At 40.7% G+C, this 15,258-nt stretch overlaps 1 protein-coding gene across 1 annotated transcript in view; it reads left to right on the forward strand.

Moving 5' to 3' along the window:
• Positions 1-2,084: 2,084 nt before the first annotated feature.
• Positions 2,085-15,258, forward strand: part of MRPL3 (mitochondrial ribosomal protein L3) — a 30,151-nt gene continuing 16,977 nt past the window's right edge. Inside the window, exons 1-6 of the mRNA XM_040077300.2 lie at positions 2,085-2,172; positions 3,969-4,147; positions 4,955-5,046; positions 5,838-5,936; positions 9,875-9,974; positions 11,824-11,884. Coding sequence (XP_039933234.1) covers positions 2,099-2,172; positions 3,969-4,147; positions 4,955-5,046; positions 5,838-5,936; positions 9,875-9,974; positions 11,824-11,884 — 605 coding nt within the window. The 5' untranslated portion in view covers positions 2,085-2,098. The remainder of the gene's footprint in view (positions 2,173-3,968; positions 4,148-4,954; positions 5,047-5,837; positions 5,937-9,874; positions 9,975-11,823; positions 11,885-15,258) is intronic.

The following is a 15,258-nucleotide window of genomic DNA, read 5'->3' on the forward strand; positions in this document are numbered from 1 at the left end:
ACTTGAATTCTTGTCCCACTGGTTAGAGCACGAAGTTTGCCATCTGATTGCACTCAGAGCTGCAGCCATCTTGCTACAGCCACAACCATCTTGCGACAAACCTGAGGAGTTCATGCCTCTTTAGCACCGTGACCTGCATGCACCTAAAAAAACCCAACAAAACAAAAAAAACAAAGGTTGATTTTGCATCATGGTAAAAAGGGGGAAGTACAGAACTGAAACTTTTCTCTCAGAAACGTGTGGCCCCGTGTATTACTTCCAAGTCACTGGCATATGAAATGCTGTGTCACCTCAGCTGTGAAGGACGATAGATGAGAAAAGCATCATACTGTGGCAACAATGCTTGCTAGGATCAAGGGAGCACTCTTCTATGGCGGGGAAACCTATGCCATGGCTTGGCAAGTTACTTGATCTGGCAATGTGCCCTCATTTCAGATCTTGAAAGGGGGGGCAAATAGAATTTTGCTACTTCTGGGGACTTTTGGTCAGGTTAGCACCAATGTAGGGTTGCCACAGTGCTCAGAAATTGGGACATAACACCTCTATCATTTTTAGACCCTTTATTTCTCCTGCTATAAAGGTCTCTGCATAAGCTACCGAGGAACCCCATTAGAAAACATATCTGCATGAAATTTAGCAACATCCCTGATGCTGTTCTTGATGCCAGGGAGAGAGCAAAAAGATGCAGGGATCACTGTGATAGCAGAGATGACTACCCAGCTTCAGAGAGGGAATGTCAGTTTGACTGTAAACTTGGGCGGTGCAATTCTGAACACACTCCGTGGCTACTTCATAAAAGGACAAGAAGTAAATTCAGGACAAGGAATGTGTGTGAAAGCTACTGGTAAGTTTCTGGATCACAGTTTTGGGTGCGAACACCAAAATAGCCCAGTTATAAGTGCAACACACACACACACACACACATATACCATAGTAGGGGAGAAGATGGAGTAGCGGGGTAAAGAGAAGCAAGGACAGATTCCAGTTGACCATGCTGAAAGCTCATGTGACTTTAGAAAAAAGGATTTCTGCTGAAACCAGAAAGGAATCTTGGGTTCATACCCCTTCGCTGTCCTAACTAGTGCACTCTCAGCTGCGCTGGTTCCCTGCACAGAAAAGGGTGAGTCAATTCTGAATCCTGGTGAAAGCCAGACCACACCAAAGCCAGAGTGTCACAGGTACCACCCCTGTGTCAGGCTGCCCAGAACCCCCTGCCTTACCCACCCGTTTTAATTTTGCCAGGAGCTTTCCCTGGCTGCACTATTAAATACTCTTCGCATGAACGCTGGCCTCCCGCCGTCACACGGCCCAGCCCCTTGCTCGGAGCACATAGCCATGGGGTGATGGGATCATTCACGTTGGGAAAGGCCTCTGAGATCACCGAGCCCACCATTCCCCCAGCATGGCCGGGGCCATCACATCGCCCCGTCCTCAGTGCCACATCTCACATGTTGTCTTCGAACGCTCCCAGGGACAGTGATGCCACCACCTTCCCTGGGCAGCCTGTTCCAATGCTTAACCACCCTTTCCGTGAAGAAATTTCCCCCAATATCCCATCTAAACTGCCTCTGGCACAACTTGAGGTCTTCTCCTCTCGTCCTGTCGCCCCTTTCCATGGAAGCAAAGCCCTGAAGTGTTAAGCCCCGCACCCCGAGGAAGTTTGACACAGCAGAGTCGCTTCTTCCCAGACCCCACAACACCCCCGAGGGCATCACCTCAACACCTGCAGGAAGGTTTTGAGTCCATTGTCCCGCAGCCCTGTGTGCTAAGAGGTGCTTGTCAGCGATAAACCCCGCCAGCAGCCGGCATTTTCCTGTCTTAAGACACTCGTGTGTTGGATTTCACTGGCTCGCGGCTGGAAGGCAGGCAGAGGAGCGATGGCAGAGATGGGCGAGGTATTCCGCCCGGGTCAGACTAGCTCCATCGGCCACGCGTGCTGCAGCCCACGCCCACGACTCTGGGGTGATTCGGGAGCTTCCCCGTCGCTCCTGAGCTGGCCGCCGCGGGGCGGAACTCCGTGTCCGGGGCAGCACGGAAGGTTTCCGCCGGCGGACGCGGCGGGGCCGGAAGGCGGCGGCGGCTCCGCCGTGGTGGCGGCATGGCGGGCTGGGCGCGGCTGGCCCGGCTCGGCGGGCGCCTCTGGGCAGCGGCGGCGCCGGCTCCCGGACACAGGTAGTGCTACGGCTGGGAGGGGAAGGGGCCGCTCCGGGGGAGGAGACGGGAGGGAAAGAACAAGCGGCAGGAAGAGCGGGGAACAGAGCGTGGCTGGGCCCCTGTCGCGGCCCCGAGGTCATAGAATCGTAGAATGGCCTGGGTTGGAAGGGGACCTTGAAGATAATCTAGTTCCAGCTCCCCTGGTTTGAGAAGGGACGACTTCAGCTAGACCAGGTTGCTCAGAGCTGCATCCAACGTGGCCTTGAACGCTGCCAGGGATGGGGCATGCACAGCTGCTCTGGGCAGCCTGTTCCAGTGCCTCACCACCCTCACAGCGAAGAATTCCTTCCTAATAGCTAATCTAAGCCTCCTCTCTTTCAGTCTGAACCCATTCCTCTGCCACTACATGCTCTTGTAAGTCGTTTTGCCTCCTCTTTCCTGTAAATTCCTTTCAGGTCCTGGAAGGTGAGGGACACATGAGCCGCCCTTTTCCCTCGGCGGCCTCTCCCTGGCCCTGGGCGCCGTCTCTGGCCGCTGCCCTTTGGAGAGGTCTCTGTGTGCAGCCTGCGGCAGCACCTGGAAACTTTGTTTTGGTCCCAGCGGTTACTGCAGGGGCATTCCAGCCTTAGAAATAGCCCCGGTTGTAGAAACAGCCCCAGTTACAGCAGGACAGGCGTGTTCACATCCAAAGCATCTTTGCAGCACAGTGAGCGACTTGGTCTGCCGTGTTTTGAGTCACCTTGGCCCGCTGGCCACGTGCATTCACCATCTGTACTAGTAAATACTCTTCTGTTGACGTTGCAGGGAATTGGGGAGCATTCAAGCCATTTTCAGCCCTCATAAAATTTATGGCAGGACACTAAGCTGTTTAGCAGTGGTTGTAGAATCAGAAAGTTGTTGGGGCTGGAAGGGAGCTGAGGAGCCAAGTTCTAAGCTGAGGTCTAAGTTCTTTTTCACAGTGGCCAGCCCTGAGGTCAGACCAGGTTGCTCAGGGCTTTGTGGTTTTGGGCCTTGAGAGCATCCAAGGACTGAATCTTCACAGTCCCTCTAGACCCCAGTGCATTGTTTGACTGTCTTCAGGCTGAACATTTTTTTTCCTTATGTCAAATCCAAATACCTCTTTTCAGTTTGTAGCACATCTCTCACTCTCCTGGTGTGCACCTCATTGACAGGGCCTGCCTTGGTCTTGTCAGTAGCGTTCTCACAAGTTATTCCATGGGACTCGTGGCTGGGGCTGTGCATTTCTCCTGTATCAATTTCACTGGCTTCCTTGTTGGTTTGTACCTCTGGCTGGCAGAGGGACACCCTTGAGCATCATCCACTTCCTTCAAACTTAGTCACTCCTCCCGTCTCACAGGCCGCTGATAAAGATGTTGAATAGAACACATCCCTGAACAGACTCTTGAGGAACTGTGCTTTTAGCTGGCCTTCTAGTAGAGTCCAAACCATCAGCTGTGACACCTTCAGCTGATGATCCAGCCAGTTTTTTGCTTGGCTAATAGCCCACCCATCCATTCCATATTGATTCCATCTTGGATAGAATGATGCCACAAGGGATTGTTTTAAAAAGTCTTGCTAAAGTTAAGGTAAACAGTACCTACTGTTACCTCTTTTGTTCATGGGTCTAGCTGGGGTTTTTTATCTTAAAAGGAGTGGTTTTTTAACTTAAAAAGTTGGTTGGTTGTTGCTTGCTTCCCTTCGGTATAATTCAGGATACTTAGTCAAACGACAGATAATAAGTTAGATGTAACATGCATGTTGAGACACTTTTTGTACTGTTAAGACACTGAAAATCTTTTCCCGCCTCTGGAAAGGGGTCAGCTTGGCTTTGTAGTCAGGCACATCAACAGTTCAACATGGTGGCACGAGCATCTTTCTGAAGAGAATGTGGAGTTCCTCAAGAAGGTAACTGCAGAGGAGTACAAAGCTCAGACAGCCAGGAAGCTGTGCCCTCTGAAGGATGAGCCATGGCCACTGAACAAGTGGACACCAGGTGAGAAAGTATCTCTTCTGAAATACCTGTTCATGCTGAGATTATTATTGTTGTGTTGTTACATTCAGTAACATCAGGATTGTGTCTTGTGAAGTATTCTCCTTTTGGCTTTCACATCAATCATTCAATAAATCTCCTAGTAAATAGGTAAATATAATACATCGGTTCTCTAAAAGCATTTAAAATATTACAAGAGGTTAAGAACCTTTAAAGAACTTTTAGTTCTTAAGTTTAGTTTTTTAGTCCAGCATTTGGCCCATCCCACTGCTGTACAACAAGATAATAAATTAAGAATTTGCCAAAAAAGTCTCCTCAGACTATAAAGTGTATGAACTTGAAAATGTTCTTGTTAATATTGCTGGATTCTGGAGAAATAGTGTAGTATATAATACATCCCACTTCTAGTCTGTGATTACAAATTCTTATGGACTAGAGCACAGGATTAAGTTTTTGAGCTTTCAGAAGGGTCACATCATTTGTGTGGCAGACTTGGCAGATTTGGGGCGGGAGGAACCTCCTACAGGAAACTTTTCAATAGTTAGTTTGGCTCTAATATGTGGGCATTGTATTTTTGAAAAACCACCGAACCAAAAGTAGCAACATTTTCTATCAAACACATCTGAAACAGGTAGAACTTTAGTATTGGTGGGGTTAAAAACCCTCAGACTACCTGCAAGGATTTAGTGGTGGTTTCTCTCCTTCACCTCCTTAGGAAAGATGAGAGTTAATGGGACTTTGCAGATAATTAGATGAACTCTTTGAATTATGAAGTGTGAAGATGCATCCATGTTCTGTTTTGATCTACAGATTCCATCAGAGTTGGTGTTGTTGCAGTAAAACTGGGAATGATGCCAATATGGACCAAATCAGGAGAAAAACATGCTGTCACACTACTTAAGGTGAAATAAACCATAATGAATTTCATCTCCTACACTGTATTCAGATTGTAAACCAGCTGTTTCAAGGAAAAGTAAAACTTACTACTTGAACAGAGTAGGAAATCCTGAAAGAAAGTGAAGATTTCTTTCACTCCTGTATAGTACACCACACCCATTCTGTTTATATCCAGACTTTCTAGGAGTGGTCTGCCCCACTGCTTCAGCTATTCAAATGCTGCAGAGCTGTGAGTGGTGTTACCTAGGTGATACAACAAAGCTGGCGTTATCTATCCCACTTCACTTGTTTTATTTCTCCACCTGCAGGCATGTTGGGATTGGTTTCACCTTGGTTTCTCAGCCCTTGTGGCTCTGAAGCTGCTTCTTCATTTTGTCGGGCAGCTGCTCTTGTGCTGAAGCCTTTTGCTGACTGGCTGCTGCCGTAAGAGGAGCCGCTGCTGTGAAAGCCATCAGGTTTACAGGGCAAAGGAGCAGGAGCCTAAAATGGGGGCTCTTTCTGTGTGCTTTGCATGCTTACAATAGGGATTTTGCAGATCTTGTGTGAAAAGGGTGATTATAATTTCTAGAGCATTTATGAGACTAGTTTGCATTCTACTCTTTTTTTTTTTTTTTTCTTTTTTTTCTTTTTCCTAAAAAAAGCCTTCAGTTCATTGGAAAAGCAATGTCAGGGATAAAAACGTAACACACTCTTACTTGTAGGCTGTTATCTTCTGAAAACAGACTGACTGGTGTTTTGTTGTCTTAAAGCGTACACATCTGCTTATGCTCAGAGGAACACTTTTTCTTTTCTCTAGGTTCAAGATTGCCATGTTTTAAGATATGTTTCGAAGGAAGAGTCGGGTGGAAAAATGGCTAAGCTGCTTGTTGGAGGCAAAAATGCATCTCCTTTTTCTGTAAGTGGGGCACTTTGGGTGTCACTGTTGGAATAGTTGTTTCTCCTGTGAATACAATACAAAAGCAGCATAAGTAGACTTCTCTGAAAGATTTACTGGCAGACAAGTGTGCTTTGTAATAGATCTTTTGTCAGATTCACCTTTGCACTAAAGTGGGTGTAAATTCCTAGCTGAGAGAATAGCAAGAAAAGCTTTTTGAAGGTTTTACCTCTTAATTCTCTAGGAAAGCTATGGGTTTAGGAATTTGCTGTGATATGCAGTGTCCCATGCTGGTGGAAGGGTTTGAAGGACCACTAGCAGTGGAGAAATGTGCGTTCTTCATGTCTGTGGAGATGCAGTTGAGATGAGGACTGCAAGATACACACTTCAGGGGCCTGTTGTAAACTTACTCATCTTCATCAGTTGTTTACAACTTAGTGCTCTAGCTTACTCCTCTGTACTGTCTTTTTAGCTACAGTTGTAATTTTTCTCCAGGCCTGTCAACATTGTTTAATTTGCCCGTAGTTCTGCTGATAAGTAACTTTAAGACTTACCTTTTTAAGAAGATAGCTTTATGATTGTAACTCATCAACAGCCATATCAAAGCCACTCACTTGTTTAGACATCCCAGCTGCTTGATGTGTAATTCCCAGATATCTCTAGTGGCTGAGGCTGTCTGGCAGAGCTGTCATTCCCAGGATGAGTTAGAGATCAAGCAGGAATAACGTATTCCCTCAAAGGATTGCAGTTTCTGTGATGCATTATTTCTGTACAGTACAAATTTTCAATTCTTGTAATATCCTGACACTCTTTTGTCTGATTTAGGCAAGTAAAAAAATCTCAGGGCTCATGACTACTAAGCAGATTATCTCAGTTCATGATCGTGGCTTTTTGCGGACATAGATTTCCATTTTTCAAACAGATCCTTGTCCCAGGGCCTCAGAATTAATCTGTGTACTTGTTTCTGCTTTAGTGGAGGTAAGAGAAGAAGGACCTTTGTTCCTCTGGTAGATCTGTTGGCTTTTTTAGTATATTCTTCTGTTTTTGAACAGGCTTATACTTCAAGGTACCATTCTTCTATGCAGTTGGTTTCTGCCTTGTTTGACTATCACAGCTTGTGCTCTTCAGGTGTCTATTATGTCACTTCAGTCCTTTTCTATTTTCCAGGTATGACATTTTTCCTGGAAAAATTACAGTTGTGTTTTTTTCTTTCCTCTTACTTTGGTCTAAGACATGCAAGAGTTACGGGAATAATAATTTTCAAGTTGTATTTTGCCCATTAGATGGCTTAGAGTTGTTCTTTTCATGAAGGTGATGTTACCAGTAAATCCAGTATGTTCTCAGAGTAAAAACATGCAGAAGTGAGGAGGTTTAAAGAAAACTTCTTTCTGAACAACTTCTATGAAAGTTTCTTCAAAGCAGAACTACCTAAAAAGTCAATTCAAGGACTTTTTAGTAGTGTGAACTATGTTAAAGACTTTCTTTGGGCATAACTTTTCCCAAGTTAGCTTCTATTAATTTGGTTGAACCTAGACTCATTTTAATAAAGATAATTTATTATCATTTTAATAAAGGATATTTAAATATCCTTTGAGCAGTCTTTGGTGAGGTCCTGGCCTGAGACTGAACTGTGTATTATTATTGTTATTGTTATTATTATTATTATGAGCTCTGTATTATTATTTTTGACTGTATAAACTAGATAATTCCTAAGGAAGAATTTGGCCTGCTGATTCTGAGCAGTTTTACTTGTTGGGGTACTAACAAGTGTTGTATTTCTGTGGTTTAGCTGCAAGTTTGGATCATGGTTTTCCTATGTTTATCAGCCTTTTTATGTGTACCTTTTTTCCGTAAAGTGTCAGAAGTGAGAATTGAAAGAAAGGTGAATGATAACTGTCTTCTATTAGCATAAGCAATTCCTGTTTGTTAATTGCTCATAGGAACATCTGTCTTCCACAGATTCCTCACAGCTACTGATTTTTAATTAATTCAATCAAAAGATTTCTTCGGTAATTTTTCTAACAAAGAATTTCCTGTACTTCTTTGGAGTGTCAAATCGCTTTAAAACTGATAAGGGGTATTGCATTTTTAGCATGATTCATTTTCTTTTTTTGCTTGATGTATGTCACACTCTTATAAGTGAACAGATTTTTCATGATTTTTTAATGCAAAATTATGGTCAAAAGTATAGTTCTGTCAGTGCTCAAACATTTTTGTTTTTGTCAAAACTATTTTCTATGCTTCCTATAAGTGAGGGTGCATCGATCATTTTCTTGTAATACTGGAAGATATTGTTGGGCTTTTTTTTAAAAAAAGAAACATCTGAGAAATCACTTAGTGCTCCCCCCTTCACTCAGTGCTTTTTAGGAAGGGTTTGTAAAGACTGCAGTGTTTTGTTTGTAAAAATACATCTCTCTGACTTGGCTGTTTGAAGAGGAGGTGCTGTTACAGTAGAACAGTGCCAGGCTACAGCCTAGAGTAGAACCCTGGAGATGTAAGTGAATTTTTACCCTTTGACTTCACCGTGCTCTTCTTCAGCTGTGGCAGCTCTTTCCAGCCACCCATGCTGGGCACAGGGCTCCCCTCGCTGTAGCTTAATGCAGTTTTACGTAGCTGGAAATAAAGGATTGTTATGCAGGCACTTAGTAGGAACTCCAGGTCTTTATTTTTCATTTTCACATATATTTCTGCAGATTAATACAGGTGCTCCACTGATCCATCAAATATTTGTGGTTTTAGGAGAGATTTTGTGTGTAGTTGATTCTGGTTTTTTTAAAATGTATTTGAAGTATTTTGTACTGTGACCTCAAGTTATCAAAACCCCCGAGAAACACTTTTCACTCTTAAAAACAGATTGATAAACTTCAAATTTCTGGGTTTTTTTCTGAATCAGAGATCTCATCACCTTGCTTCCTCATTCTTCACAAAACTTCCTTTGTTCTAACACTTTTCAACAAATGTTTCAAAGCAAAAGAAAAGGCAACATGCAGATTTTCAAAATTGTGTTTTCAAATACACTAAGTAACATTTTTAAAGTTGTCCACATTACTTGCTCTTGAAATACACAAAATAATTTTTGAGAGAGCAGGAGCTGCACAGGAGTTTTGAGAAGCAAACCTCAGAGATGAGATTATCCAAGTGTAACAGTATTGTTAGATGCTTAAATTGCTTTCTACCAGAAATCATTTGGAGGAAAATCAGCTGCATCGCTTTTTTTTTTCCCTGTGGCCACAATTTTCCTGCATCACTGTTTCTGTTGCTTGCTTTCATCTCAGTGGTCTGCTGTTCTGTGAGATGTCTTGTTTAAAACCGCTGAGAATAATTTTAAGTACTTTTAAATTTGTCAGACTCATCTGAAAAGAAAATCCCTGCTTTAATAACTCAGCAGTGGTTTGACACTGAGTGCACTTGCTATATCTTAAAAACACAGGGATCATAAACTTGTTACTAAATTTTTTTTTTTTCCCCAGAGACTCAAAATTTTCTTCTGTGGAAATTTAAGCATTTCTAGAAGTTTCTGCAAGACGAGAATTTGTTTCTACGGTTTTGTTAGTTAAATAAATTACATTTATCATGGTGTGGAACTAAGCCATCAGAAGCTTTGAAAAAGAGAATCTACTTCTAAATTACTACAGAACTTCTTGTAAGCCATAAAAAAAAAAAAGTAACATCTGTCATCTACATTTTAAATGATTGGTTTTTCATTTCTGATCTTCGATATCTTCATATATCTCTTGTTTAGGTAGCTGTAGGGTAACTACTTGACAGAAAATAAGGCAGACACAGGAGTTTTAAAATAAACTTTATGTAGAGATAAAATGCTAGCCTCAAGATGAAATTCCAGTTATGATGTATCTGTTTCTCTGAGTGTTGTTGACGGTCCGTAACCGTTTTCTGTGCTACGTTGATTCTTGGGTATTTTAAGATGAATTCTTTTTTATGGCTGCTTTTTGTTACAGAAACGAGAGTCTGCGCATGAAATTTTTAAAGAAGCTGGAGTGCCCCGGAAGCAGAAAGTTACAACATTTAATGTAACAGATGATGCCATAATTAAACCAGGTAATCTTTTAGAGCTACTGTGTATTGTAGGCATAGTCATTTAGCATCTGCCACTTGCAGACCTAAATGAAGTTATGATGTATATTTCAGTGTTGCTTTTTATAGAAATTGCTGTTTTGTTATTGAGCACAAGCAAACTTTTTTCACAGGGAAAATTAGAAGATGGGGTTTACTTTTTAGTTGATGAGATGTAGGATTTTTGCTTTTTCCAGCCTATCCAGTTTTCATCTGTGAGAAAATAAATCCAATCCAGATTTACTAATCTGAACATTGAGTTAAGAAGTAAATGTCTGTAACCTTTGACTTACTTATTGGGCATCAATATAGACACAGTTACTGGAAGTTTTGTGTTTGTCCTTATCAGAGGGACACAGAATTTTGTGGTAGTGTTTCTCAGGATCCTGAAAAAGCAGTTTGAGTTTTGTTTCTTCTTGCTGCATTCAAAAGTAGTATGATGGTTGCTTTTTCTGACAGCTTGCAAAGTAAAACACACTAAAATATGTTTATAATGTTCTCATTAAAAATCAGTATTGAAGGTTTGGAGATCAAATGAAAAGTTTTAAGTTTCTGAGGTTTTATTAGGTAGTATATTTAGATTGTATTTATTTTGTGATTTTTGGCAGTTAAACGTATTTTCTGAAGAATTATGTAGGGTAGGAAATTCTGATGTATTGCATCTTCAGTGCCATTAGTGGAGCATTTTGCAAGACCTTTTTAAGACAATGCAGTAACTGATAAAAATCAAATCTAACATGAAGAGGAAATCTGGGCTGATAAATGGAAGCAATAGCTTGAGATAAAGCAGAATTTCAAGTTTTTGATAAACTGGTTTTGCAGTGTTTGTGTTTTTTCGTAACATCCTTTATGTGCGTGATTTTGTATCAATTATCCAAATGTGTGGATTATGTAAATATAACGTGAATTAATATGAAAGTTTTTATGCTTGAGACTTACGAGAGGTTTACATCATTTCAGTTTGCATTCATACAGATTTGAGAAAGCATGAAAGCAATTGAAAAAACATGAAGAAATTAATTTTTTTTTTAATGGATGTATAACAGACTGCAAACTGAAATAAGCAGCCACATGGATCTTCAGATTTATAATGAACTAAGTTTTCAGTTTTGGTTTGTTGGGTTTTTTTAAGCTGCTAATGAAAGAACATTTTCACTTGGATGAAAAAAAAATCACTGAAGGCAAAACAAATCGAAAACTAATATTTTGATACTGCAAGTACTTAAGGAATTAGTGTAATTACAGTGAGGTGAGTGGTGTCACTGACCTACAGTAGCACTGTTTCTGCTAAAGGTTAGCATGTAGACAATTCCCCAGTGGAGGAAGCTGTACTTCTGCTACAGACTTTAATTTGGAAGCGCTGTGTCTTAATAGTGGAAGCGTTGCAAAATTATTTTTTATAGTAATTGGGGGCTTTTTGTGGTTTATTTGGTTTTTTTGGTTTATTTTTCTTACAAACCCTCCACCTTGTGAAGCGCTAGTAGTTCTAAGTGCATCATATTCTGTTTTCTTGCTGAGCATATGTATTCTGGGTCTTAACTAATTAGGCGCTTTGGGCTTTGGCAGTGTATGAAGGGCAGCATATCTGAGCAAAGCGTTGACCCTTCCTTCCTGCTCATCTGAAATTGGGTTATATCCTAAGAAGTGCACTTAAATAGTAAATAAAAAGCATCTGTTCCAGTCAGTGAGGTTTGTAAAGAAGACAAAATAAGATACAAAGAACAAGTTCTGTTTCCTGTCCTGTGGCTGTAACCTGCCCTGGAGGATAATGGCTGGGTGGTGGTTTGAGGCTTTCAGCACTGAGCTGAACATGATCTCTCCTCTTCTTCTGCAGGTACTCCTTTGTATGCTGCTCACTTCCGCCCCGGGCAGTTCGTGGATGTTACTGCAAAAACGTAAGTGCCTGAGGATTTATCATGTCTGGAATCTCTCTCAAAAACACTGCCTGACTTTTTTTTTTTTTCCCCTAATTCGGCTTGAACCCATGGCTCACAAAAATTTAAATGCAATTGCAATGGTAGTGACAGGAAATGGACATCCATTTATTGGGTCAAAAATATGAAATTATGTTTCTTAACAAGGTTTACTCTTGATTTTGAACAAGGCAGGTAGATAATTAATACTATTAAGGCTGAGGTTCTGCCTGTGTTGTCTCTCACATGCCCATGATTAGCATGGGCAAAGAGTTCTTTAGTGCAGTATCTCTAGTATGTAAAAATGGAAAATAAATGCTGAAAGCATTGCTTCTCAAAAAGACTGCTTAATTTTAATTTGGTTAAGAGTTGGAAAGAGAGTTGTGGGCTAAAAGGATAGCTAAAAGATAGTGACTACATTTAGCAGTACAACAGAGCTGTCAAATTCTTTTTTGTTTGTTTGTTTTCTCTCACATTCCAGCTCAGCCAGTCCTTGCCAGCAGCGGCTGAAGATCTTTTACTTTAATGTGGGAGGAATAATTTCCTCTCAGACCGCTGCAAATGACAAATTAGAGCTCATGCAATAGAGGGTGTTCAAAAGAAAAACTGGCATCTTGTGGCAAAGACTGGTCCTGGCTCTTGTACATCTGTGATTTCCCCTGGCCAAGAGAACTCCTGTCTGCATATTTCAGTGTCATGATACCAAGATAATATTTGCCATGACATGTTTTGTTTTCCCTGCAATGGAGATTGTACCCAGCTGCAGTTGTCTCACATGTAAGGTGTAACAGCTGTAAATGCCCAATACTGTTCACAGGATTTTGTATATATGGGGAAACCAGCCGTATCAACAGAGCTGAGTTTGCAATTCTGAGAGATCTACACCACACTACATTTGCGAGAGCACTCTATTGAGAAAAACGGTTTAAGGAATTGACTGGAGTTAGTATTTTTTCTTTATCAGACTTTCTTATGCAATACTTAGATCTGCTATATTATTCATTCTGCTTCTAAAGTGCATTCAGTGAGCATCCTGTAAGATGCTATAGCTTGTTTGCAAAACAAAGCACATGATCATTAGGAATACAGTCATTTAATGGAGATTAAGTGTCAGTCTTTGTTAATGCAGAAAAGGTTTGTTTTTCTAGGAGTTTTCCCAAGAACTAGGAAAGGGATTTTTTAGCAGTGTAGAAGATGTTGATGAACAGCCACAGGGTATTGATTTTTATCTTGCTTTTAGTATTTGAAAATACGACTAAGCTAAAAATAGACTGGGTTCTTGGTCCTGTCCAGTGAATCCATCCTAGATTGTAATTCACTATTTCTAATATGTTTTCTCCAGATATTTGTATGATCCTATTTCAGAAATTAGCTGTGTGTTTGTACTGCTGATTTGGTAGCATATTTATTTCTTGTAATCCTTCTGTAAAGGTGAAGGAAACATTCTTTAACTAAAGAGAAAGGTGAAATGGGCTTTCTGTCAGTGTGAATCTCTAATCACTCCAGTCTTTCTATAGCAAAAATTTTTAACCTTTTTCCGTGGCTTGCTCACATTCTGATTGCTACTTCTTTGGAATGCTTCATTTATCATGTTTCCTTAGCTCTTGGGCAAAAATGAGGTTATGTTACTACATTTCAGTTTTTATTCTATTCTTTTACTTTCTTCCATGCAATTTCATCCAGCAAAATCCCATCCAGCCTGGGGAAGGATTTGGAGGGAGGGCCTGGGTCTTCCTGATTCAAACCATTATGGACTTGAAAAACAGTAATTCCTAAAAACATGCTGTAAAGTTTTTAGATATATATTTACATGAACATGTACTTTATATTTTTGAGTTTGAGAGTAATTTTACTTTAATTGGAGGAAACACCAGAGTGTATAATGTTAGAAATCATGTGGATGAAAATAGCAGTGCTGTTGACAATTGCATGATTAATTGTAATAAGTCCTTTAAAAAGGAAAGAAAGAAAACTAATGTCACCTCACTGAGAAGATAATATAGTGGAATAAAAAGGATATTTCAATCTTTTACCAACTTTGAATTGTTCAGATGAGCAAGATATCCTTTTGTATCCTTCTGCCAAAATGTGAATGAAAAATATTCTCCTTATAAGCAAGCAGACTTCGAATTTCATTTCAGAAGTCTTGTGTTAGCCTCTTCATTTGGTTACCAAAATGTAAGGGGGGGGTTATATGGCTGTCTTCTTTTAATATTCCGTACAAATGTTCTTTTCAGAGTGTTTTGAAATATTTTGATTCATTTATACCTCTGTAAAGAAAAAAACTTTCACAGGAATGAGTGGGTTCAGTTAAAGATTTATGTATGCACTTCATTTTTATTTGAAATCCCATAATCGTTCAACATGGTATGAGTGGCTTTTAGAGCACTGAGACTAGGCAATGTGTCTTCTGAAATACTTTGCTTAGTACTTACTTTCAGCCATTTAAAAGCTCAATCCATAAGTTTAGCCCTGCTAAGCTTGGAGCTAAAATGCATGACACCATCCAGGAACACTTCTCTCACAGCCTGCAGCCTTGTGACCCCAGCTTGAGTACTGTATCCAACTCTGTGGTCCCCTCTAGGGATGGAGTACCTCCTCTATGGGGAAAGACTAAGGGAATTGGGGTTGTTCAGCCTGGAGAAGAGAAGGCTTCAGCCTTCCAGTACCAGAAGGGAGCCTGTAAGATGGAGAAAGACTATTGACAAGAGCATCTGGTAACAGGACAAATGGCTTCAGACTGAGAGTAGGTTTAGATTAGATGCTAGGAGGAAATTCTTTACTGTGAGGGTGGTAAGGAACATCAGAAATGTGGTCATCCATCAGAAAAAGCCAACAGTAGTTTTGTTGGAAATGGGCTAGAGTTAAGTGGCAAGTCTGGAGTGTTCATGGTTTACTTAAATTTTGCTCGATTAACAGTGTAATCTGAGCCTGAATCTGAACTCTCCATTTGCCCAAAGTTATTTGAGTAAGTAGCTGGAATACTTCTCCCCTGCAGCATGGAAATAGTGCTCTTTTAAATTAACTACATTTGAAGAGTTACTAGCAAAATAAATTGTTGCTTAATTAGAGTGCTTTATTCCAGTACCTTTTTAAATGAAAATTTGCTAATTAGGTACTCTCATTTAACTTGTATCAAACCTAGAAAATGAGGGTTTGTACAAAATTAGGTGGTTGACCTGCTTTCCTGCAGGTGAGACCAGGGCAACTGTAATTAAACTCTATTTTTAACTCTACAGAAAGATTGTTTTCCTTCTATTTAACTCTTGAATGTCTTAGTTTTTCATATCATCATTGCTCCCTGTGATTACTTTCTGGGAATCACGTGTTGCCTCACTCAGTGAAGCCAACTAAAC

Source organism: Hirundo rustica, chromosome 1 (genome assembly GCF_015227805.2).
Source record: "Hirundo rustica isolate bHirRus1 chromosome 1, bHirRus1.pri.v3, whole genome shotgun sequence".
Lineage (NCBI taxonomy): Eukaryota > Metazoa > Chordata > Aves > Passeriformes > Hirundinidae > Hirundo > Hirundo rustica.